Raw genomic sequence first — 27,427 nt, 5'->3', positions numbered from 1 at the left:
CTAGCTCTTTTCCCATTACTTTCGACAGTATATCTGACGATGACGTTATTATTGATGCTACAGTAAACAGCTAATATATGTGGTAAAAGTACATGCACTATAATGAATCAAAATGACACACCCACCCACCAAACTCCCTCTACTCATTCTAATCAGATAATGGATTTTTTTGAGTGTACTACAAAAGGAGGAAGTAGCATTGGAGAGAAAAAAAAAAAAACATTCATAAAAACAGGGGAAATAAAAGTAAATGTTTAGGTCATTGAGATCAGAAAGGAAGTTCATCAGAAGGTTTGTGTCAAGTAACATGTAGTCCATCAGTTCTATATAGAGTATAGCCTTCTTAACTTAAAGTTTCCTGAAACGTAGCTCAGTTTCACATGAATAAGCTAGATAACATCACTACAACACAGTCTATCTAAAATTTATCTTGCAGAAAAAAAGCACAGCCCTGTTTCATTTTTTTGGTTTTTGTTATTATTATTGCTAACGATCTTACATAAATCTGGTAGCTTTCTAACTGTGACAGAATTTTTGCTTTACAAATGAAGTGAAAATAATCCAACTGGTTTTTACATTCCCTATTTTTATTAAGGAAGTTTTACTTCTAACCTTCTATTTTTGTATTTTTTGTTTTGTGTTCCTTGACAATAGAACGCAACAAAAGCCAGGAAAAAATGTGAATACGATAGGAAACAGAAAACTATATCTAATCAGAATGATAGAACAAAAATTCCTGAGATAAGCATGGCTTTAAGCATGGCTTAAAAAGGAAAAGAGGAACTCTGGGTGCGTGTGTGTGTGTGTGTGTGTGTGTGTCCACTCACGTGTGTGTGAGACGTTCTGGTTGAGAGCAAGGGACTCAGACACAAAACCTCCTATTAGACTTTTTATTATGATGCAATTCATTACAGCATAATTACATTTCTTATAAAATGATTAATCATAAGGTTAGAAGAAAAGGTTATGTTGAATGTTAATTATACATCCTGTAAAGAATTTCAAAGCCATGAACGGCGGTATTCTCATAGACTGTCAGTTGCTGTAAATTAAACTCTAGGAAGGCAATTTGGCACTATCTTTAAAAATCCAAAATCTGGGGCGCCTGGGTGGCTCGGTCAGTTAAGCGTCCGACTTCGGCTCAGGTCACGATCTCACGGTCCGTGAGTTCGAGCCCCGCGTCGGGCTCTGTGCTGACAGCTCAGAGCCTGGAGCCTGTTTCAGATTCTGTGTCTCCCTCTCTCTCTGCTCCTCCCCTGTTCATGCTCTGTCTCTCTCTGTCTCAAAAATAAATAAACGTTAAAAAAAAAAAATAAAAATAAAAATCCAAAATCATATATCCTTTTACTAATCAATACAACTGGGAAGAACTTATCCTACAACTAATTTGTGGAAGTGAGCAGAAATGTGCACAAAAAAGATGCCTGGTCCATTACTGGCAACACCAAATATCGAAAATAATGTAAGCATTCCTTACTGAGGAAATTATGACCATGGTGCATTCATATAAGGGAATCAATGGGATGGTACCAAAAGTTCCTCTAGACAGATGATAAAACAAAAAGGAGAATGAAGGTATACAAGAGTCACCCATATCTGGTTTTTTTTAACAAAGAATATAAATATATGAATGTGCTTGCGTGAGAAAATGCAGCGAAGCACACAAGAAACTTAACAGTGATTATCTCTGGGCACTGGGATTGAGATCAGGAGGACAAGGAGATAGGAGTGAATATTTTGTGTGTGATGTATGTGTACTATGTATTTAGTGTATATAGAGAGGTATCATATATATATATATGATTTTTTACCATACACAACTATTAATTTTTAAATTGAAGGGAAATAAGTTAAAATAAATCAAAGATTGTAAAGAAACAGAAACAGGCCAACAGGCATCACAGAGCACAATTTTAAGAGCAGAGAACTAAAGGGGCGCCTGGGTGGCTCAGTCTGTTGAGCATCCGACTTCAGCTCAGGTCATGAACTCCCGGTTCATGAGTTCCAGCCCCAGGTCAGGCTCTGTGCTGACAGCTCAGACTCTGGAGCCTGCTTCAGATCTGTGTCTCTCTCTGTGTTCCTCCCCCACCCCTCTCTCTCTCTCAAAAATAAATGAAGATTTTTTGTAAAAATTATTTAAAAAAAAAAAAAAAAAGGGCAGAGAATTTAAGGTATGATTTACATACAGCGGAGCATTCTTACCTGGCACTTGGCACTGCAGTATTTGGCAACTCGGCATTGAGAGCATCGCATCAGTTTTTCCTTCCTGTTTAAAAAAAAAAAAAAAAAAAATTCCCATTAGGAAATGAGTGACACCGATAGGTTCTGCTCACCCCATTTGTATGGTCCCTTAAGACTGAGATTTTCACACTGATGGACATCATCTTTCATCCTCAATGTGAGATACGGACATAGTAATAACTCTTTTTTAAAATAGTGGTGAGGGGCGCCTGGGTGGGTCAGTCGGTTAAGTGTCCGACTTCGGCTCAGGTCATGATCTCACGGTTCGTGGGTTCGAGCCCCGCGTCGGGCTCTGTGCTGACAGCTCAGAGCCTGGAGCCTGTTTCAGATTCTGTGTCTCCCTCTCTCTCTGCCCCTCCCCCACTTGCACTCTGTCTCTCTCTCTCTCTCAAAAATAAATAAACATTAAAAAAAATTAAAAAAATAAATAAAATAAAATAGTGGTGAAATGTATATAATATAAAATTTACACATTAAACATTTTTACGTGTATAGTTCAGTGTGTTAAAAAGATAATTCAAGGGGCGCCTGGGTGGCTCAGTCAGTTAAGTGCCTGACTTCGGCTCAGGTCATGATCTCCAGGTTCGCAAGATCAAGCCCCACCTGGGCTGACAGCCCAGTTCATATCCTCTGCTCCCCTCTCTCTCTGTCCCTCCCACACCTGCTCTCTCTCTCTCTCTCTCTCTCTTTCTCTCAAATAAACAAACATTAAAAAAAAAAAAAAAGATAATTTGAGGCACAAAATGGAGTCACTTATGCTTAGCACTATATCATGTTTGAGACTTAACTATAGTTTTGACTCCCCCAAAAGTGGATTCTTAAACCAGTCTATCAGAGATTACTAGTTAGGTAATCTGCTTGATAGACCACTGCTCTCCCCTGATGAAAGCGATCTTGCAGTAACCAACTCATTTTTTCACCTACTATAACTGCTCTCTTCTGCCCACAGAAGTCTTTCATTTTGTACAGCATCTCAGGGCTACTTTCTGTCTGCTACATTGGATCCCACCCAATTCATGAACTACTGAATAAAGCCAATAAGATCTTTAAAGTTTACTCAGTTGAATTTTGTTTTTTAGCAAATGGCATTAAGTATATTCATTTGATGTGCAACCATCACCACCACTAATGTCCTTTTTAATAAAAAAAAAATCAGTTAAAATCAGAGATTCCCACTGAAACCAGAAGTTTTACTTCACAGAGATTTTAATCTCTCCATTTGAAATAGAGAATTCAGTCCCCGTAACTACTTGGAATGGAAGTATCCTATACTCTTCAAATATAAAAAAAATTGTATACGTCTTAACCTATCATATAGTTTAATTATGAATATCCTCCTCTGGAAAATGATTTTAAAATTCCACTAAATCCAATTACTACTTTAGACATGCTGAATTGAGATGCTCCAAAGTTACATCTCCCCCAAATCACCTGCATAAGAAAAAAGCAAAGATGAAGAAAAGGTTGAATTATAAAATAAAAAATAAATGAACCTGATGATAAAATTAATAGTGACAAATAAAAGGCAGGAAGGATTGTGGATACTTTCAGGGCAGCCAAGAGCATTAAAAAGTCAAACTGTAATTTTAATATCAATGACAAAACAAAAACAAATCCTTCCAAGCACTTCTAATGGTCCTGGTACTATTCAAAGATTTTTACATCTATAGTTTATACTTAATTTCAAATAGTCCTATAAGTAAACAGTCTTATTATGACTACTTTGGGGATACACCAATACATTTTTCAAAAGATAAAAAAAACATAGTCCAAACTAAGAAGACACACCATAAAGTGCATGGCAGGTGATACTGAAAGGGTAAAAACAAAATCCTAAAGAGAATCAGAACCTAAATATACCAGGTACTTACCTCTGGGACAGCAAGGGTCAGATATGGAGCATAAAACAAGGGCAGAGGTTAAAATCTAAATAAAGGGAAGCCAAAATGCCTGCCATCCCCAAGTATAGAATTGTGGCTGTCACATATCAACATCCCAGGCAACAATGCAAACCCCAGCAACCTGGCCTTCAAGCTCTTACTATGACTATCACACTGGACTACTGCTCTTGGGTAAAACTGGATAAAACCAAAATCTACCCATAAGCTGTTAAGAGATACACATCAAATAAAAGGACCCACAAAGGAGGATGAAATGGATATGCCAAGCAAATATTAACTAAAGGAAAAGCCTATGTAATTACATCAATTTCAGGGGGGGAAAGCACTTTACAGTTAAAGATCTTGTTAGAGATAAATAAGGTAAATACTCAATGATAAGAGACTCCAGTCACCAGGTGTTAGGTACCTAGTGACAAATGTACCCAGTCTCAAAATATATGAAGTACAAGAAACAGATCTCAGGGAAAAATGACCGACACAATAAGTTAATACATGTAAGGCCCTTAAAATAGTGCCTGGAATATAGTAAACACCATATAAGTATTAGTTATTGCTATAAAAAGATACAAAGTCTTTTTCAGGAATTCAAAACCAAGCACATAAAGAACAGGGGTTCAGGGCACCTGGGTGGCTCTGTTGGTTAAGTCCCACCCCCATTCACACACTGTCTCTCTCTCCTTTAAAATAAATAAACATTAAAAAAAAATTTTTTAAAGAATAGGGGCTCAATAATTTATTCGATCTCAGGCAATACACAGACCCTTATCCCTGTTATATGAATGTGCATTCACATATTCCTGTTCAGCACCCACTGACCATTTATAAACCGCAAAGCAAATCTCAAAAATCCCAAAGAATCAATATCATATAGATCATCTTCTCCAACCATAAGGGAATTAAATTAGAAATCAGTAACAAAAACAAACCCAGTGAAATATCATATGCATGAATATTTAAAAGCATGCTTTTACAGAATTCAAGGATCAAAGAATCATAATGAAATTAGAGTATACACACACACAAACACACACACTTTTTTTTTTAAGTAGGTTCTACACCCAAGTCATAGGGGATGGAACTCCCCTTGAAATCAAGAGTCACATGTTCTACTGAACCAGCCAGGCATCCCAAAAATTGATTAAATAATGGAAAAATATCAAAACTTCTGAGATAAAATGAACACACTACTTACAGGAACATTTATAACTTTAAATGTTTATGTTAAAAAAACTGAAAATAAATGAGCTAAACATGTAAGTCAAGACTTTAAAAATAACAGAAAACTAAGGACAGCATCAGCAGGAAATTATACAACATATGAAATAGAACACAGTGATCTAAGAGGACGAGCAAAACCAGAGGCACAAATAACATCAACAAATTTCTTGCAAAATCACTTAAGAGAAAGTTTCCAAACAAATAATACTGAAAACAAAATGGAATGGAACTCAAGATTCAATAGATTGAAAAACAGACAAGAGAAAATTCTGAAGGAACGGTAGCAGTGACATAATTTTCTAATCTCCTTAACTCTCCCCATTAACAAAATGACAGCACGAGTTAGAGAACAAACCTGAGTATTACTCGCCACCCAGGAAAACATCACAAAACGTGACTGGGCAGAGGAAACCACTAACAGCTCTGAGACTTAAGTCAGTGTATTTGTGGGAGAAAACCAAGAAGGCCACAGGGCCTCCAATAAGCCTGAAAACAGAAGAAGCCCCAAGCGGCAAAAAGACGCCCAGTGTGTCCAGCCAATGTGACAATGGGAGCCAAAACTGGGACAGGATGCTTTCTGCAAGAATCTTCCAGAGGAGGAAGTCACTGGGACTCCCCTGAGTGCTGCCCTCCTCAGACCCGACTTCTCAGATTTTCCCTCCTCCTCCTTTTCTGGTGTAAGTTATTCAGAGGTGGGATGCCTGGGGGGCTCAGTCAGTTAAGCCATCCACTTTGGCTCAGGTCAGGATCTCACAGTTCATGAGTCCTAGTCCCAAATCGGGCTCTGCGCTGACAGTGTGGAGCCTGCTTAACACTCTCTCTCTCTCCTTCTCTCTCTGCCCCTCCCCAACTTGCTCTCTCTGTCTCTCAAGATAAATAAATAAACTTTAAAAAAAGGCAATTTCTGTTACTTGCAAATATAAAGCCCCAGCTATATGAGGTGTTTCTTCTTGATTTTAAAAATTAATGGGCAGAATCAAGCTACCTCAGAAGATCAGCGATGAACAGGTTAGCAAGCAAAACTGTGTCCTCTCCCTCCCATAGCTACCAACCACAGGCTTTCATGAATTTTCACAGAATGCTGGCAAAGTGAATAGCAAGATTACTCTAAGTACCTAAATAATTTAATTGTTGTTTTGATGGGTGGAAGAAATTCCTTAACATGAGTTATTTAAATGTTCAGGGTTACATATCAAATAACAAGTTCTCAAGTTTCAAAAATAGGTCAAATGAATCCAAGAGAAAAGTGGTGTGTGTTTGATCAGACAACCACTGAGCCCCGGAAGAGGTCCTGCTTCTCTCTTGGGCTCAGGCTGAGAACAGAATCCTGTGAAGCAAATTCCACCACTGCAAAGGAGAATGAGTTAGAGGAGTTTCCTTCCAATACTGAAATTATTTGATTCTGCTTCTCTTGTGCCAGTAACAAATATTAACTAAATTTGAAGATGACAAAAGTTGTACACGTTTTAGGTGAATTACGGTAGTCTCAGAGGCACAGAAATGTGATGAATATAGAATTTTCAGATCACAGAAACATCCGGTTTACAAAATGATTAGCTCAAAGTCCAAATGGACTTTCTGAATGAAAAGTAATCTAAGGAAATAGGTTAGCAACATATCAGTAACAGAAAATGATTAATTTACCTCTTTTCCCCTCTCCACTCAAGAGAAAATAATAGCATTCTAACCCCAAATAGGAAAAGCTATTAAAATTATTTTACACCAAAATCAGTGTTATCTTTAACTATGTCCACAAAAAAAGCAACAAGGAATCCCCTATTACTCATTCATACAAACTGTGACAGGCTGTAGAACACAGTGTCAAATCGGAGAAAATTCTCAGGTAGCTCAGTGCCCCAAATACAGTGGTTCATGGAGCAAAACAAGTCCTCTTTTCCAGGTAAAGGCTGGGACATAATTAGCTTCTCCAACAGCACAGGCAAAGGAAATGTAGAAAGGAAATAAAAACAGAACAAAATTACTTGTTCCTCCAGTATACAAATCTAGAAGTTGTATATGGGTACAGGAGAAATCACTGTGTCTAAAAAATCAAAGAAGAAATGAGATTAAGTGGCTCCTTCAAATCCCAACAACTGGGGTAATATTTAAGGGAATGTCTCTCTGTCCTTGGTTATCAGCAGGAGGGGAAACTATCGAAGGGTTTAAAACTCTGCCCTAGGGGGCACCTGGGTGGCTCAGGTCATGGTCTCCCAGTCTGTGAGTTCGAGCCCCGTGTCAGGCTCTCAGCTGTCAGCACAACCTGCTTCCGATTCTGTGTCTTCCTCTCTCTCTGCCTCTCCCCCACTCACACTCCTTGTCTCTCTCTCTTTCAAAAATAAATAAACATTTAAAAAAATACAAAACAAACAAACAAACAAACCTCTGCCCTAAAATAATATGGGCAGTTGCCAGATGGAGGAAAAGAAATTTCCTGGGAAGGATCTAGAAAACAAATCCTAGTGATTCAAATTTCCCCCAGCCCTGGCAGCTGCAGAATCCATTTTAAACTCTGCAGAGAAAACAACGCATCCACAACACATTCATACACAGGCAATATGTCTCCACCCCTCAGAAGTCTCCTGGTGTCCCTTGCAGTCAAAGCTCTCCTTCAACGGCCACCCGCACACTCACTGCTGGCCAGGCAGTTCGGGCACCGCAAGGAAGCCCGGCCACCCCATCAGCCTCCGAAGCCACTCATCTGGATGGAGCACAGCCCTGTACAATCTGAAGCAACCCAGGACCCAGCGTGTGTCTTTGCAGCCTCTTCTGGGCTAAAGATCCGTGCCCAGCAATCTTTTGCACACTTTTGTCCTTTTTCATGGCTGATCACTATGAGCTTTGAGAAGAAATGTGAGCTGAGAGAAAGAGCAGACTTCATCAGATAGAGCCTGCCGGCACCACTCACGCTTGCTAAAAAAAGAGGGCTGACCGCAGGATGTCTGATGGAGTACCCCTGCCTGAACACAAGTTTTAAGGAAGATTCTCCAGTAACAATTCCTATGAAAATATTTCTTCACATAATCAGGACAAAAGATGCTCTGTGGAATATGAGGAATATGGACTGTTTTAGAATAAAGAGCTCTATTTGTTTAAAAGGCAAAACCCAAAATAAGCAAAATCTAAATATAATTTTTAAAAGAGACCACAGAAATAATATTTCTTTAAAGAATCTTTGTTTGTAAACATCTCCAAAATCTCAGACTCCTGATTCATTAGAAACGTTAGTGTTATGTACCCAAGTACCTGCCTGTTTCCCCATGGAAATTTCTGGAGCAAACGAAACTCTGCACTATGAAAAGGAGATTATCCCAAATAAAAAGTCATGCTATTCCCTCCAAGGGTAGTACAACTGTTTTTACTCTGACCAAATAAAATACACCGCAAAATGCTAAACAGAAAGCATTCTCTTTGGCATAAATATTCATAAGAATACAGAAAAGGAAACTTCCATTTTTGTTTCCAGATGGTAATTATGTTGGTATGGGCCTAAAGGCTTTTTTTTTTAATTAGAGATTCTCATCCACAGTCCACCTAACTATCAAATAGTGGGGTTTTTTTTTAATGTTTATTTATTTTAGAGAGAGAAAGAGAGAGAGAGCAAGAAAGAGAGAATGAGTGGGGGAGGGGCAGAGAGAGGGAGACAGAGAATCCCAAGTGCACTCTGCTGTCAGCGCAAAGCCCAAGGCGGTGCTAGATATGACCTGAGTTGAAATCAGAGTAGGACGCTCAAGCAACTGAGCCAACCAGGTGCTCCTCAAATACTTTTAGTACAAAGTAGCAGATGTGGTCAAAGTAATACAGACTCATAACACAGAAAAGCAGAATTGGTTTGGATTCATTTTTCCACATCCCTTATCACTTTATTTCAGACTTCTAACATTCAAAGTACAAAACAAGAAAATGCAATGGTCAATTATTTCAGAAAACAAAAAAATCTATGATCCCCAGGCACCATACCTTCCTGGGCAAAACACAAGCAATTTAAACTCATATTAGCACTTACGGAGGAGAAAAAAAAAAAAAAAAAAAAAGCACAGCAACTGACTTCAACTTAGGTCACGATCTCATGGTTCATGAGTTTGAGCCCTACATCGGGCTCTGTGCTGACAGCTCGGAGCCTGGAGCCTGCTTTGGATTCTGTGTCTCCCTCCTCCCCCTCCCCCCGTTACCCCTTCCCCTCCTCCCTCCTCTCAAAAATAAATACGCACCAAAGAACTGGTGACTTACAGCTGGTTTTTAAGGCAAAGCAGTTTAAGGTAAACTGAAGAAAGCTATGACCAAAAGGCACTGAAGAGGGATTTGATCTAATAACATCTCTGTTCCTAAACGGGAAACCTCTCAGCCTAGTCAGGTAATAGGACTCTGGTAAGTCAAGAGATGTGTTCAATTTCCCCAAGTCTTCTTGAAATCCAAAGTAATAAAAATATGAGAAAGAAGAAAAAATATGATTTTGCCCAAAGAGTGAAATCAAATACCCTTTAAACAGGTAAGCATTCAGTATAAATACCACACAGCATTAACATGAAAATCAAAGTACCAATGGGTAGAATTTCAAATAAGGTATAAGGATAGCTGATCAACATTTACATCAATAGACTAGGACCTAAGTCTTCAAACTGGCAAAAGATGGTCACCTTGATTTCGGTTCCAGGAAACAGTGTGTCACAAAGGAAGAATTCTCCATCATCTTCCTCTTATTAAAAAATGAAACTTAAAAAAAAATTAATCTCAACAGCACTGTGACTGTATTTTAGCTTTAACAGTGAGAAAACCAAAAGCCAAATTCACTATCTAATTATAGTAATCTCTTCATTTCAGAGGCCCAGAAGCATCTCCTCCTTCCGCCTGCCTTAAAAATTTGCCCTTCTATTTTATAATTAAGTCTATTACTTTGTTTAACTTTTAATTACAAATTTCCTGAAGTCCTCTGGAAATAAGCATAATGAAATCTCAAGTAACTCATTCTCTCTTTTGGAGAACAACATGAAACTTGAAGTTGTTGTGGCTGTTGTTTTTTAAGTTTATTTATTTATTTTGAGGAAGGCTAGCATGGAGCCTGATGAGGGCTCAAATCCATGAACCATGAGATCATGACCAGGGCCAAAATCAAGAACTGGACACTTAACTGAGCCACCCAGGTGCCCCTCAATTTAATTTTTAATAATTTATTGAGTTTAATCTCATATTAGATGCATGCTTTGTAAATTAATTTCCCACAGACTGTGTCTGCATTATTTCTCAACTAGACACTGTAAGAGAATATAATACAGTGGTGAAATCATTGACACTGGAACCATATGGCCTAGAACCAAATTCTAGTTTACCACCTAGTAGCTGTATGATGCTGAGCAATTTAATACCTCTAAACCACGACACTAAAATGAGAATGATAATAGTACCAACACTACTTGGCTGTAATGAGAATTAAATAAAATATGTAAATCTCTCAACATTGTGCTTGATTCATAGAAAGAGCTAATTTTTCTTAGTACTATTATTCCTTTAAGAGATTTTTTTTAAAGCAACTCTCAAAAGAAGTTCCTAGATATCATGTGAAACACTTCAGTGTTGAGTAGAAGTATTTTTAAAAGTTCAGCCATTCTAGAAATTCAGAATTTTAGAAACCTTTAGAATGTTTTTCCCAGTTATTTTCAAGTTCTTCATATAGTTACCTCTACATTATTGGAAGAGAGTACAGAAACAGTACAAGTTATTTACTGAAATATTCATGTATGTAATTAAATGGTAATTACTTCTTAGCTTAGAAGCAACCAAACATGAATAAAATGTAACAATGAAACTAGTGCTTTTGGGGAAACTGTTGGTCAACGTGAGTTTTAAATGTTCTAGAAGTTAACACCTGGACCCAAATAATACAAAACTTGGATACATTTTTCTCTTATCTCAAAAGAAAAAAAGAATCAGATATAATAAGGTTGCATTGAACGCTTTTATTTTTCTACATAGGTCAGAAGAAAGGCTGAGAAAATCTTAATGCATCAAGTTCCCCTCCCCTCATTAGGCTGGTAGAGAAAAGTCTGCAGCACAGGAGAGAAAAGAGAATTAACTCTTTCTAGGTAAGCTAACCCATTTTACTAAAAAGTAATTTCCCTGTTTATAGCTCATTTACAATAATCTTTAGAAGACGGAAATTTGTAACTGATCAACCTTGACTAAACGGAGAGAACCCCAACTGCAATACATGATATCATGCATTTTCCCCCAGAGAAAATGGGAAAGAAAACAATTTTTGAAATGTCATTACTCAAATGGTTTTTAAAAATTATACGGTGTTTTCAATGGGAAATTTTAATTATCTTTTTTCTAATACAAAGATCTTCTGGGTGCCACATCCTTCCTGTTGTTGCTGCTCTTTACTTCACTGGGCCCATAAAATCACTGAAGACTCTTTGTACCATGGACTGTGACGGTTCTGAAGAAATTCGGATCAAAAGACATAGTTCTTGCCTTCAAGGACTGCTGATGCTACAACAGAAGCACACCAGCAGCAGCACGTGGTATCACCTCCTGTGCTAGAGACCCGTAAGACGGCAACAGGTGACGAGTGGTAAACTGAGGCATCAGTCGTAATAGCTTTTGGTCATCACAGGTCCTAGGGTATGGCCCTAAGAAGAGGCACCTAAACTGGGGGAAAGACAAAGGCAATGAGAAGTGGAGATGAAGAGGCCAGGTGTGGGATGGACGTTCACCCAGGAGTAACGATGGAGACAGAAAAAGTGAGCCAGGATGTGAAGAAATCACTGGAAGGCGGTGAGGTCATGGGGGTATGATGGCAAATGCTTCAAAGTGGCTGGCAATTTTGAGGGAGAAGAAAAAATTATCTAAAAACAGCAAGGGGAGAGAGGCCTCTGTTTCTCTGGACACTGAGGTACTGTTAGGGTAGGGAAAAAACAACCAGAACTTGGAAAGACAGAAGCACTGTCCTCAGAAGGCAGGCAGGTTTCAGTTAGAGCAGGAAGGAGAAGGGAACATTCAGAGACTTTCAGGATAGGGAGGTTTTTAAAATGACAGAACATGTTCCAGGTGATATAGAAGAGAGGATGGGGCAGGGAGTGCAGTGTTGAAAAAGGGTGAGGAGCTGAGTTAGATTAGGGTAGACACAGAACCATAAGGAGCCAACTCTGGTATTGACGGATAACTTCAGATGTTATCTGATTTCAGAGGCCAAGCTCATTTCACCAAATACTACTCCTAAAATACATTTAATGCAAAATGACAAAAGTTATAGTCAAAATATGCAACAAAATTCCAGGAAATTTCAAGAGCAGAAACAGCTACCAGAAGCCAGGTAATAAAAGATGACCAGTGAACCAGAACTACAGAATAGTAAGAATTAGCTAAGTAATTGAGGTTAAAAGGGAAGGAGGGTGGCATCCGAGACAATGGAATAGCACTTAATAAGTACAGATTTCAGCCCAAAGGCAATCCTTACAGCTGCTGCACAGGGGATAGCAATAGAGAAAACTGTAAAAACATTAAGGGGCCAGACATGAGTAGTCTATAGATCCTAAAGGCCTAAGCTGAGAAAACACTGACGGCAGTAATAATAAATAATTTCCAAGTAGGCGTGGCTACAGAAAACAGAAAACCCAGTATTACAGTGGTTTGACCACACAGGGTTCTGTGGTTTCTCTCATGTAAACTAAGTCCATAATTGGGATTCTCAAGCTGGAATGGCAGCACCATGATGATCAGGAATCCAGCTCCTCTCATAGTCATTAGTGAATCCACGGTGGCTACTGGAGCTCCAAACATTTCCAGGCAGCAAGAAGGAGTAAACACAAGAGAAGTACACCATCCACCGCAGTAACCACCCTCTGAAGACCCTTCCTAAAATCCCACACACGACTTATAACTCGCTGGCCAGAACGAAGTCGCAAGGCCACACCTAAATGCAAGTTAAATAAGAACATATGACCCTTAGCTGAGCTTGCTGCAACCTCAAATTAAAGTGGGATTCTATTATTAAGGAAGAAGTGCCCAATAATCATTAAATAACCAGCAATCTTTCCATAAAAAATGACAACAGAACCTAATATTTTTTGAATACTTACTGGAATCAAGCATGTACATGTATATTTTATCTAATGCTAATTATAAGAATTTGCATGGTAGATCCTTTCATTACACAAATTTCTATTATAGATGAGAAAAGTGGGGTATACAGAAATTAAGTAATTTTCCAGGGTTACACCCGAGGTACTGTTCTCTTCAAATTCCATAGTCTACAGCCTTAAGCACTGTGCCAAATGCCTAGTTATGAGCATCTTCCAACAGTCAGGGAAGCGGTGTCAGGGCCTGAATCAAAGCAGGGAAAAGTGAAAATACAGGTGGGAAAATGGCTGCTAAAAATGATCAAGAGCCACTTTTGAAAACAATCTGGCAGTTCTGCAAAAGGTTAAATACAGAATTACTATATTACACAGCAATTCTAGTCCCAGGTACACAGCTAAGAGAAATGAAAACATTTGTCCACACAAAAATATGTACATGAATTTTCACACCAAAGAAGTGGAGAGACTCCAATGCTTACCAACTGATAAACGTATAAATAAAATGTGGCATATCCATGCAATGGACAATTATTCAGACATAAAAAAAATGGTAGTATTGATATATGCTACAACATGGATGAACCTTGAAAACATCATGCTAAGTGACAGAAGCCAGTCACAAAATATCACATATTCTATGATTCCACTGATACAAAATATCCAGAATATCCAGAATAACAAATCCACAGAGAAAGAAAGTAGACTAGTTGTCCAGGACTGGAGTGGCAACAATGACTGGGATAAATGGGAAGTGCCTCTAATGGATTTAGAAATTTCTTTTGGGGTGATGAAAATGTTCTAGAATTAGCTGTGGTGATAGTTTCACAACTCTGTGAATATAATAAAAACCAATGAATTGTTTACTTTAAATAGGTAAACTGTAAGTTAAGCATCCATCTTTGGCTCAGGTCATGATCTTGTGGTTCATGAGTTCAAGCCCCACATCAGGCTCTGTGCTGACAGCTCAGAGCCTGGAGGCTGTTTCGGATTCTGTGTCTCCCTCTCTCTCTGCCCCTCTCCCCCTCTCCTGCACTTGCTCGCTCTCAATCTCTCTCTCTTTCTCTCTCTCTCTCTCTCTCAAATTAAATAAACATTAAAAAAAAATAGGTAGGGTCACTTGGGTGGCTCAGTCAGTTAAGCATGTGATTTTGGCTCAGGTCACGATCTCACGTTTCATGAGTTCAGGCCCTGCATTGGGCTCTGTGCTGACAGCTTGAAGCCTGGAGCCTGCTTCAGATTCTGTGTCTCCCTCTCTCTCTACCCCTCTCCCGCTCTCCCACACTTGCTCGCTCTCTCTCTCAAAATGAATAAACATTTTTAAAAAATAGGTAGGGGAGCCTTGGTGGCTCAGTCAGTTAAGCATCTGACTTCGGCTCAGGTCATGATCTCACGGTTCATGGGTTCAGACCCCGCATCGGGCTCTGTGCTGACAGCTCAGGAGCCTGGAGCCGGCTTTGGATTCTGTGTCTCCCTCTCTTTCTACCCCTCCCTGCCTTTCAAAAATAAAAAACATTAAAAAAAATAGGTAAACTATATGGTATATGATTTATATCTCAACAAAGCTGTAGCCAACAGAAACAAGACAACCAAGAGATGGCGTAATTAGCTACATTCTTCTGATTAGTTCAGTTCTATTCTAATGTCTGAGGAGAACAGAGAATGTTGGACAAGGAAAATTCTTTACTTCTAAGGTGAATACAGCCCTTTGCTTCCATCAGAAAGGGAGAGCAATGGGACTTCCACACAATGGCTAGGTCCCCCCTGGACAGATTCCAAACTCCCACCCCTCAGGGCTCACAGTCTGTTCTAGAAATGAAGATAAAGCCTGTTCCACCCTTCACACTTCCTGAGACAGTTGTCTCGCCTTCTCCCTACACAGCTGCTAGAGAACTGAGTCAACTTTATCTCACATGAATAGGAATATTCACAAAATAGTCACTAGTTTAGGGAGTCCCAGGAAAGGCTTTCCTATTAAAATTAAGGTTTCAATGCAATCTGAACCAATAGATTTCTTAACTTTGTTAAGGATGAAAGCCTTGGAAGAGATTGTGAACCTAGGATATGCTAATATGCAAATGAAGATATATAACTCATTTAAACTGTTTTAACAACTTAGCAGACACAGATGACAAAATAAACCAAGGATAGCACTGAAGAGACTAAAGACACTGCCTGGTGACAAAAAGCGGGGAAGAGACCTAAGTTTACCAATGCTTTTGGTATCATACACAAACTGCAATCAAGTTAAATAGGAAGACTTAAAGATTCTGTCCCACCATGAAGAAGACCAGTGAACTCACTGAGACATGTACTAAAGGCAATGAGGACTTCCTGGAAAGGGAGCTGCACCTGGCCAGCAGTATCTCTCACACTGCCTTGCATATTTTACACAGTGAATAAATGCCTGCAAAATGAATAAATGCATTTACATATATAAGTACTTTCGACTAGACCACCAAGACCAGTAATGCTTGAGACCTTTAAAACAGAATCACGGCAAATTCTTCCAAAATGGTTCTCCTAAATGTCAAGAGGCAACTGCTAGAATAGTCTAAAGTTAGCCCTTCATGCCTCTCAAACTTAGTACTGTCTCAAAGATAAAAGTAAAATAGTCTCTACCTTCATTCAGGTAAATATCCCAACGAACATAATACAGTTTTCAAAATTTTATGTTCAAAATCCTTGGTTTAAGGGCAACCTCAAAATTCTAACCTGGTAATCATGCATACTACTTACTGACTGAGTGTGCTAGGAGGAAAAAAAAGTATGCACCACCATGTTTTTCCCATCTGCTTATTTATACAGATTTTAAAGTTTATAAAAGTTCATAAGTGAAAATATGTGCACACACAGAATAAACATCTTTTAAAAAAAATCCAATACTCAGAAATATTAGCTGCCAACAATGGCTAGGGAGTAACTGTCGTCGTTTTAGAAAAAGAAGTTCCTCATATGCACTTTTCAAAAACTTTACTGAAGTATTCTTTTCAGTGAAACTGCTTCTAGTACACTTAACATTACTAGACTGATTAAATTTTATTTGCACTTAACATGCTAAGACTATGTCTCCCTGCTAAAATAAAAATCTGCTTCTATATAGATCATAACTACAAATAAAGTTCCTAGCATTCTTAGACCACAAGTCAGCTCAATAAACAACTCCAGGCTATGGGTCCTCTTCCCAAGTGAGGGGCCCTGCCCTCCTCCCCTTTCCCCAGGAAAGATGGTAGTGCAGAGGAAGGCAAAGGAGCCTCACAGGCATGAAAGATACCAAAGCAATCACCAACGTGATCTCTCTTCACAGCAAGTGCAACCAGCTGGGTGGGCATCTGAGCGAGCGAGAAGATCCCAGGAATCACTGAAAGGAGCCCTCCTGAGAATATCCTCCTCCCAAAATGACAGAAGGCAACAACAACTGGTACCAGCAGCCTGGCTTCATTTGGGTGCTTGACAACACATCAGACCTACTGAATCCAGAATGAGCATCTCAGTAAGATCTCTAGGTGATTCTCATTTCTTTTTTTTTTTTTTAATTTTTTTTTTAACGTTTATTTATTTTTGAGACAGAGAGAGACAGAGCATGAACGGGGGAGGGGCAGAGAGAGAAGGAGACACAGAATCGGAAGCAGGCTCCAGGCTCTGAGCCATCAGCCCAGAGCCCAACGCGGGGCTCGAACTCACGGACCGCGAGATCGTGACCTGAGCTGAAGTCGGACGCTCAACTGACTGAGCCACCCAGGCGCCCCTAGGTGATTCTCATTTCATTAAAAAGTACAAAACGTAGCCATACCTGAAACTGAATTACAGGCAAATATTTTGGATAGGAAGCCTCTTTGGTTTAAAAATATATTCTCCTTGGGGTGCCTGGGTGGCTCAGTCAGCTGAGCATCTGACTTCGGCTCAGGTCTTGATCTCATAGTTTATGAGTTTTCTAGCCCTGCGTTTGGCTCTGTGCTGACAGCTGGGAGCCTGAAGCCTGCTTCAGATTCTGTGTCTCCCTCCCTCCCTCTCTCTCTCTCTCTCTCTCTCTCTGCCCCTCCTCCCCCACTCATGCTCATTCTCTCTCTCTCTCTCAACAATAAAACATTTTAAAAATTAAAAAAATTAAAATGTTTTATCCTTGAAATGGTAGGCAGCAAAATCTAACGTATCACATGAAATAAATGCTGTCATGGTGCTGCGTTTTAGAACATGGTCAAAATATCAAGATGATTTATCCATGATCTGTAAAAGTTAGAACAAAATACACATACACACACATATTTACACACATACAGTATTATGTTACAACAAACTGAGTCAAAAGTGCAGAACTGTAATCCACCAAATTATTTAACTTAAAAGTTGGTAGTTCAAAGCATAAGAGACTCTTAAATACTGAGAACAAACTGAGGGTTGATGGGGGGTGGGAGGGAGGGGAGGGTGGGTGATGGGTATTGAGGAAGGCACCTTTTGGGATGAGCACTGGGTGTTGCATGGAAACCAATGTGACAATAAATTTCATATTAAAAAATGTATAGCACAAAAAAAATAAATAAAAATTCAAAGAAAAAGTTGGTAGTTGTTGTTTTACATAAATTTGTTTGAAAAAATAGTGATAAAGGAAGGTCTAATTTATTTCAGCAACATGGAGATCCACGTATAAAACACCTAAGGTTTTAATGAAGCATGCGATATAGGAAAACAATTACTAGTAAAAGGTGATAAATATAGCCCAAGAATAGAAGGCATTAAACATACCCAGACGAAAAAAAAAAAAAGAAGTAAAAAAGATGCTATCAGGTATAGGAGAAAGATTCATGATGTGGAGAAAGGCAAGCAAAAATAGAAACGAAAGTGAGTTACAAACTTATCAAAGCAGTACAATTGTGCTGCGAAGATTACAGACAACAAGCAAAATGATTAGCGTGTACTTAATAATGTATTACTCCTAAAAACTTTAAATTGATGTTTATGGTCATGTTTTCCCCTCAGCGGAGCAATTCTGAGATGAAGAGACAAGTAAAAATAGCAAAGGCTTTTAAAACCCATCCTACAATAAATTTTCCAAAGTACATCAGTCTTCCCCAAGATGCACCTGCCATAAAGTCTGACAACCCTAAATATTTAAACTTCAAAGATAAACTAAAGAAAGACATGCTGGAGTCCTCCACTCACAAGGTGACTGTGTCACTGAGCTATATTTAGTGCAGTACTCGTGTGCTCTTACCCTATCCACATCCCTGTGTGTATTTCATCACACAGGACAAAGCACGTAACAGGTGCTCAATATTTAGTAACTGGATGAATGGCTCAGATAGCTTAGTCCAATGATAATGTTTATAACAAAGACCATATACATAGAAAAAACTGCTAGTCCACAGCCAGCCCTCATTTAGCACTGAGTACCTTGCGAACACGTATCACTAGTCATGGGGGACATGACTGTAAGAAGTAACAAACCTTAAGGCCTAGTACTGTCACCTTCATACATAAAACAGCATTATCAAAATGCATTTTGTCTCCTCAAAGACAAATCATTCAAGGGAAGGGCACATGAAAGATCATCCAAGACGGACCTCTGGACATAAACACCAGCTGCTGATCCACACCCAGCATGGATAAGCATCTGATTCCCCTCATTTTTCCTCCTGCATCTCTGCCCACGTATCCCTGATAACTTCATCCACCAGAATTGACCAAAAAAAAAAAAAAAAAAACACCTCTTATCACCAAAACCCTGCTCCTCTTCTTAAACCACACTAAATACCAACAACAGCTTTGTTTCTACTGCGCTGCCATACACATTGCAAGCATGACAGTTTTTATTCTTTCTTTAACATTTATTCATTTTTGAGACAGAGAGAGAGCGCAAGCCAGGGAGGGGCAGAGAGGGAGACACAGAATCGGAAGCAGGCTCCAGGCTCTGAGCTGTCCGCACAGAGCCCGACACGGGGCTCAAACCCACAAACCATGATGATCTGAGCTCAAGTCAGACGCTTAACTGACCGAGCCACCCAAGTGCCCTTGTATGTTGATATACACAATATATAGAGAGGAATGTGAAAGATATGAGAAAAAGATCTATGGTTAAGGAGAAGATGAAGGCATTAAACAAAATTAAGCCATCTGGAACAATGGGTGTGACTGGTGAGAGAAAGTAAACACTTGGAGGTGCCCGTAGCCGTTTCAGAGGAGAACCTTGCTAAACCTGGTTTATCAGGTCAAGGAGGGAGGATGGAAAACGTATGGCTTGCTTTCACTATACATCCATCACATATACTTTCTTCTGGGTAAACTGGAAAATAACATGTATCTATTTTGGAGCAATATTATAATATGGAAATATTCAGGAAAAATATCCTGAGAGATAATTATCTTTTGGATTTTTTTTTTGGATTTTTTTTCGGATTGTTTTGACTTTTGTATTATTTTCTATAATGATGCTATAATGATTTTTATATTATATTCTATTTTTATATTATATTCTATAACTGATTTTTAGAGCAGCTTGCAGCTCATGGCAAAACCGAGAGGAAGACAGAAGGAATGCCCGTATACTCCCCACCACCCCACATTCAGAGCCTTCTCATTATCAACATCCCCCTCCCCAGTGATTTCTCAGTCAAAATTGATGAACCTACACTAATACATCCTAATCATCCAAAGTCCATAGTTTACATTAGAGTTCACTCTTGATGTTGTACATACTATGGGTCTGAACAAATGTATACTAATATGTATCCATCATTATAGTATCATACAGAATATTTTTCACTGCCCTAGAAGACTTCTGCTCTGACTATTCATCCGTCTCACAATCCAACCCCTGGTAACCACTGCTTTTTACTCTGCCTGAAAAGTTTTGTCTTTTCCAGAAGGTGATATGGTTAGAATTATACCATGTAGCCTTTCAGGCTGTCTTCTCTCATTTCGTGATATGCATGTACATTACCTCCATATCTTTGTGATGGCTTGGTACCTAATTTCTTTTCAGTGCTGAATAATACTCCACTGTCCAGCACTACTAGGATTTATTTCTCTGTTCACCTACTGAAGGACATTGTGGTTTCCTCTAACTTTTGGCAATTATGAACAAAGCTGCTATAAACATCCACAGCAGATATTTCTGTGAACCTAAGTTTCTAACTCCCTTGGTTAAATAGAAAGCAGTATGATTACTGGATGATATGGTAAGAGTATGATAAGTTTTGTAAGAAACTGTCAAACTGTCTACCAAACTGGCTGTTTCATGTTGCACTCCCACCAGCAGTAAATAAGTTTCTGTTGCCCCACATCCTCACCAGAGTATGGTGTTTTCAATGTTCTGGATCTTGGCCTTTCTAATAGAGACATAGTGTTATTTTATTTCACTGTTATCTCATAATAACTGTTATTTTAATTTGTGCTTCTGGGACAGCATATGATGGTGGGGTATCTTCCTGCATGCGTATTTGACATCTGAGTATCTTCTTTGGTGAGATGCCTGTCAAGATCTTTACCTATTTTTTATTTTATTTTTTTTTTTTTTATTTTTTTTTTCCAACGTTTTTTATTTATTTTTGGGACAGAGAGAGACAGAGCATGAACGGGGGAGGGGCAGAGAGAGAGGGAGACACAGAATCGGAAACAGGCTCCAGGCTCCGAGCCATCAGCCCAGAGCCTGACACGGGGCTCGAACTCACGGACCGCGAGATCGTGACCTGGCTGAAGTCGGACGCTTAACCGACTGCGCCACCCAGGCGCCCCTCTTTACCTATTTTTTAATCAGGTTGTGTTCTTATTGTTAAATTTTAAGAGTTCTTTGAATATTTTGGGTAGCAGTCTTTTATCATATGTAAATATGATCTTTTGCAGATATTTTCTCCCAGTCTGTAATTATGCAAATATTTTCTCCTAGTCTGTATTTTGTCTGTTCGTTCTCTTGACGTTGTCTTTTGCAAACCAGATGTTTTAAATTTTAATGAAGTCCAGTTTATCAAGTATTTGTTTCATGAATCGTACCACTGTATTGTAGATTTACTCCTGTGCTATCTTCTAGGAGTCCTACAGTCTTGTGTTTTACACTTACATCTATTGACCATGTTTTTTTTTTTATTTTTTTTTCAACGTTTTTTATTTATTTTTGGGACAGAGAGAGACAGAGCATGAACGGGGGAGGGGCAGAGAGAGAGGGAGACACAGAATCGGAAACAGGCTCCAGGCTCCGAGCCATCAGCCCAGAGCCTGACGCGGGGCTCGAACTCACGGACCGCGAGATCGTGACCTGGCTGAAGTCGGACGCTTAACCGACTGCGCCACCCAGGCGCCCCTATTGACCATTTTGAGCTAATTTTTGTAGCATGTGTAAGGACTGTGTCTAGACCATTCCCTTTTTCCTCTGAAGTCCAACTGCTACAGCACCACCAGTTGAAAAGACTGTCTTTGTTCCACTGTATTGCCTTTGCTCCTCTGTCAAAGAGCAGTTGACTGTTTTTATGCCAGTCTATTTCAGGGCTCCCCAGTCTGTTTCCACGGATATATTCATCTATTATTTTGCCAGTAATACATTGACTTAATTGCTATAGCTTTATAAGTCTTGAAGGTGGGTAGCATCAGTCCTCCAACTTCGTAATTCCACAATAAGGCATTGGCTATTCTGAATCTTTTATATCTCTAAACTTTAGAATCAGTTTATTGATATCCACAAAATAACTTGCTGGAGTTTTGACTGATATTGCATTGAATTTATAGATCAACCTGAAAGAACTGACTTCTTCACAATATTGAGTCTTCTTATCCTTACAATGTGGAATATTTCTCCACTTATTTTCTTTTGTGTTTATTTTTGAGCGAGAGAGACAGAGCATGAGTGGGGGAGGGGGAGAGACAGAGAGGGAGACACAGAATCTGAAACAGGCTCCAGGCTCTGAGCTGTCAGTACAGAGCTTGACGTGGGGCTCGAACTCACAAACTGTGAGATCGTGACCTGAGCCGAAGTCGGATGCTTAACTGACTGAGCCACCCAGGCACCCCTATTTTGTTTCTTTTCATTTCACTAAACAAAGTTTTGTAGTTTTTTCCATACAGATATACACATTGTTTGATTTATACCTAATAATTTTGGGAGTGAGTACCAATATAAATGGTATGGTATTATATTTTTTGTTTACTTATTTTAAGAGAGAGCAAGCAGGGGAGAAGCAGAGAGAGAGGAAGAGAGAGAGAGAGTTCCAAGGAGGCTCCACACTGTCAGCCCAATGTGGGACCTGAACCCACAAACTGTGAGATCATGACCTGAGCCAAAACCAAGAGTTGCACACTTAACCGACTGAGCCACCCAGGCACCCCAGTATTGTGTTTTTAATTTCAAATTCCACTTACTAATTGCTGATATGTAAAAAAGCAACGGACTTTTCTATATCAACTTTGTATCCTACAACCTTGCTATAGTTGCCTATTAGTTCCAAGAGGTTTTTGTCACTTCTTTCAGATTTCCTACATAGCGGATCGTGTCATCTGTGAACAAAGAGCTTTATTTCTCTCTTCCAAATGTGCATCCTTTTTATTTCTTTATTTTGTCTTATTTCATTGACTAGGAATTTCCAGAAGGATGTTGTAAAGGAGCAATGAAAGGGTAACATCCTTGATTTGTCCTGCACTTACTGCAAGACCTCTGGTTACTCACAATTGAGTATGTTAGCTGTAGGTTTTTTATAGATATTCTTTTTCAAGCTGAGGAAATTTCTAGTTTACTGACAGTTTTTATCATGAATATTAGATTTTGTCAAATGCTTTTTCTGCATTTACTGACATGCTCGTGCAGATGTAATTTTTCTTTTTCAGCCCATTATTTTTTGTATTGTGGACCAACATTGCAAACCTGAGACATATCTCACTTGACTGTGCTGTATAATTCTTTATACATATTGATGGATTTGGTTTGTCAGTATTTTATTGAGAATATCTGCATCTATGTTCATGACAGATACTGGTCTGTAATTTTCTTCTCTCATAATGTCTTTGATTTTAGTTATCACGGCAATGCTGACCTCTTAAAAAGTATTCCCTCTGCTTCCATCCTATTAGAGATTGTGAAAAAAAAAAAAAAGGTGGGGGGATAATTTCTTCCTTAAATGCACAATAGAATTTACCAGAGAAATGATCTGGGCCTGGCTGTTTCTATTTTAGAGCAGTATCAACTATTGATTCAATTTCTTTAATAGATACAAGCCTATTCATGTGCATTTTGTGTGCTTTGGCAGCTCTGTCTTTCAAGAAATTGGTCCATTTCATCTAGATTATAAAATTAATGGGCATAGTGTTGTTCATAGTGTTCCTTTATTATCCTTTTAATGTTCGTGGGATCTGTAGTGATGTCCCCTCTTTCATTTCTGTTATTAGTAATTTGTGTTTTCACTCATTTTTTTCTCAGTTGGCCTGGTTGGGCTCTTGGGATTTTATTGATCTTTTTAAAGAAACAGCTTTTGGTTTCAATGATTTGCGCTATTAATTCCTTGTTTAGAATTCCACTGGTTTCTGCTCTAATTCTTATTATTGCTTTTCCTCTGCTAACTGTGCAATTAATTGCTCTTCTTTTTCCAACACAGAAACTCATATAATTGATTTAATATCTTTCTTCTTTTTTAATGTATGCATTCAATGCTATAAGTTTCCCTGTACGTAGGCTTTCGCTGCACTGCAAAAATTTTGAAACTTCTGTTTTCATTTTTATTCAAAATATTTTTAATATTTATTTATTTTAGACAGAGAGAGAGCAAGAACACACAAGCAGGGGAGGGGCAGAGAGGAGAGACAGAATTCCAAGCAGGATCTACACCATCAGCACAGAGCCCAATGTAGGGCTTGAACTCAAAAACCATGAGATCATGACCTGAGCCAAGATCAAGAATCAGACCCTTAACCAACTGCACCCCCCAGTCACCCCTAATTCAAAATATTTTTAAATGTCTATTGAGATTTCTTCTTTGACTGATGAGTTACTTAGAAGTGTGTTGTTTAATCTCCACATATTTTAAGATTATTTTTCATCGATTTTGAGTTTAATTCCAATGTGTTCTTACAACAAACACTGTCAGATTACTACTTTTAAATTTGTTCAGGCTTGTTTTATATTCTAATATGGGATCTCTGTTGGTGAATATTCCAAGAGAACTTGAGAAGAACGTGTATTTTGCTGTTGTTGGATGAGGCAGTCTATGAAGGTCAATTATATTCAGTTGATTGATGGTATTGTTAAGTTCCGTTATGTCCTGATTTCCTTTGATGGATCTGTATATTTCTCCAACTCTAAAAATAGATTAATCTATTCCTCCTTGCAGTAGTATGAGCTTTTGCATCACATAGATGAGCGCTCTTTTGTTGGGCAAATACCTGTTAAGAAATGTCCTATCTTCTTGGGGAACTAACGCTTCTGAACTTGAGTAACACCCTTCTTTATCCCTGCTACCATTCCTTGTTTTGAAGTCTACTCTGTCTGAAATTAATACAACTACTCCTTTTTTTCATTAGTATCCGTGTGGTATATTTTACTCCATCCATTTTACTTATTTTAATTAAATAGAATTTATTTATTCACTTTTAAATTTCAGTATGACAAACATACAATGTTATATTAGTTTCAGGTATGCAATATAGTGATTCAACAATTCTATACATTACTCAGGGCTCATCATAATAAGTGTAGTCTTAATCCTCTTCACCTATTTCACTCATTCCCTCACCCACTTCCCCTCTGATAACCAGCAATTTGTTCTCTATATTTAAGAGTCTGTTTTCTGGTTTGTCTCATTTTCCTTTGTTCATTTTGTTTCTTAAATTCCACATATGAGTGAAATCGTATGGCATTTGTCTTCTTCTTACTGACTTATTTCACTTAGTATTAAACCCTCTAGATTCATCCATGTTGTTGCAAATGGCAAGGTTTCATTCTTTTTTATGACTGGGTAATACTCCATTATTACCACATTATTATTTTTTTTATGACTGGGTAATACTCCATTATTGTATATGTATATGTATATGTATATGTATATGTATATGTATATGTATATATATACCACTTCTTCTTTATCCATTCATTTATCAATGGAAACTTGGGTGGCTTCCATAATTTGGCCATTGTAAATAATGCTGTAATAAACATAAGGGTGCACATATATTTTTGTATTGGTGTTTTCATATTCTTTGGACAACTATCCAGGAGCACAATTACTGGATCATATGATAAATCTATTTTTAACTTTTTCAAGTACCTCCATACTGTTTTTAACAGTGGATTCTTTAGTCTGCATTCCCAACAACAGTGTACAAGGGTTCCTTTTTCTCCAAAACCTCACCAACATTTGTTGCTTGCGTTTTTTATTTTAGCCATTTTTTTCAATGTTTATTTATTTTAGAGAAAGAGGGTGGGGGGGAGAGGAAGGGAAAGAGAGGGGACAGAAAATCTGAAGCAGGTTCTGTGCTGAGAACAGCAAGCCCGACATGGGGTCCAAAATCATGAACCACAAAATCATGACCTGAGCCAAAGTCAGACACTCAAATGACTGAGTACCCACGTGCCCCTGATTTTAGCCATTCTGACAGCTGTGAGTGGTATCTCAATGTGGTTTTAATTTGCATTTTCCTGAATATTAGTGAACCTGAGCATCTCTTCATGTGTCTGTTGGTCATCTGTATGCCTTCCTTAGAGAAATGTCTATTTGTATCTTCTGCTCATTTTTAAATTGGAGTATTTGTTTTCTGGGTGTTAAGTTCTATATATATTTTGGATACTAACCCTTTCTCAGATATGTCATTGGCATATATCTTCTCCCATTCAGTAGGTTGTCTTTTAATTCTGTTGACTGCTTCCTTTGCTGTGCAGAAGCTTTTTATCTTAATGTAGTACCAATAGTTTATTTCTGCTTTTGTTTCCCTTGCCTCAGCAGACCTATCTAGAAAAATGTTGGTATGGCCAATGTAAAAAAAAATTACTCCCTGTGCTCTCCCATCCATTTACTTTTAATAAGTATGGGTCTTTATGTTTAAAATGGGTTTCTTATAGAACATATATACTTGGATCTTGGTTTTTGACCCATCCTGACAATCTTTTTTTTTTTTTTTTTTTACTGAAGAAACTAATTGACATACAATGTTATATTAATTTCAAGTGATCTGACAATTCTGTATGTCACACAATGCTCACCACAATAAATGAAGTTACACCTGTCACCATATAATGTTATTACAACATTATTGACTATATTCCCTATATTGTATTTTTAATCCTTGTTATATGTTTATTTTATAACTAGAAGTTTGTATCTCTTAATCCCCTTCATCTATTTCAGACATCTCCCAACCCCATCCCCTCTGGCAACTACCAGTTTGCTCTCTGTATTTATGAGTCTGTTTCTGTGTTTTGTTCATTTGTTTTGGTATTTAAATTCCACATATAAGTGAAATCATGTGGCATTTCTCTAACTTATTTCACTGAAGCATAATACCCTCTAGATCCATACACTCTGTCATGAATGACAAGAAATCACTCACTTTTACAGCTGAGTAAAATTCCTTTAGATGCATATGCACAGATATGTATCACATTTTCTTTATCCATTCACCTACCAATGAACATTTACATTCATTCCATATCTTGGCTATTATAAATAATGCTGAAATAAACACAGAAGTGCATATATCTTTTCAGTTAGATATTTTCTTGTTACTTAGGTAAATATCCAGAAGTGGAATTACTGTATCATATGATAGTTCTATCTTTTTAATTTATTTTTATTTTAACAGAGAGATGAGGGAGGGGCAGAGAGAGGAGAGGGAGGGAATCCCAAGCAGGATCTGCACTGTCAGCACAGAGCCTGAACTCACAAATAGTGAGATCATGACCTGAGCCAAAATGAAGAGTCAGACGCCTAACCGACTGAGCCACACAGGCTCCTCGGATATTTCTATTTTTAATTGTGTGAATTTAATTTTCTTTTCCACAGTGCCTGCACCAATTTATATTCGCACCAA

General features: G+C 38.3%; 1 protein-coding gene across 1 annotated transcript in view; it reads right to left on the bottom strand.

Annotated features, from left to right (window-relative positions):
* The window catches only part of SMYD3 (SET and MYND domain containing 3), a 681,855-nt gene that overhangs the window by 518,987 nt on the left and 135,441 nt on the right, over window positions 1-27,427 (bottom strand). The window contains 1 exon segment of the mRNA NM_001294289.1: window positions 2,203-2,266. Coding sequence (NP_001281218.1) covers window positions 2,203-2,253 — 51 coding nt within the window. The 5' untranslated portion in view covers window positions 2,254-2,266.

Source organism: Panthera tigris, chromosome F3 (genome assembly GCF_018350195.1).
Source record: "Panthera tigris isolate Pti1 chromosome F3, P.tigris_Pti1_mat1.1, whole genome shotgun sequence".
Lineage (NCBI taxonomy): Eukaryota > Metazoa > Chordata > Mammalia > Carnivora > Felidae > Panthera > Panthera tigris.
This window is presented reverse-complemented; position numbering and strand designations above follow the sequence as displayed.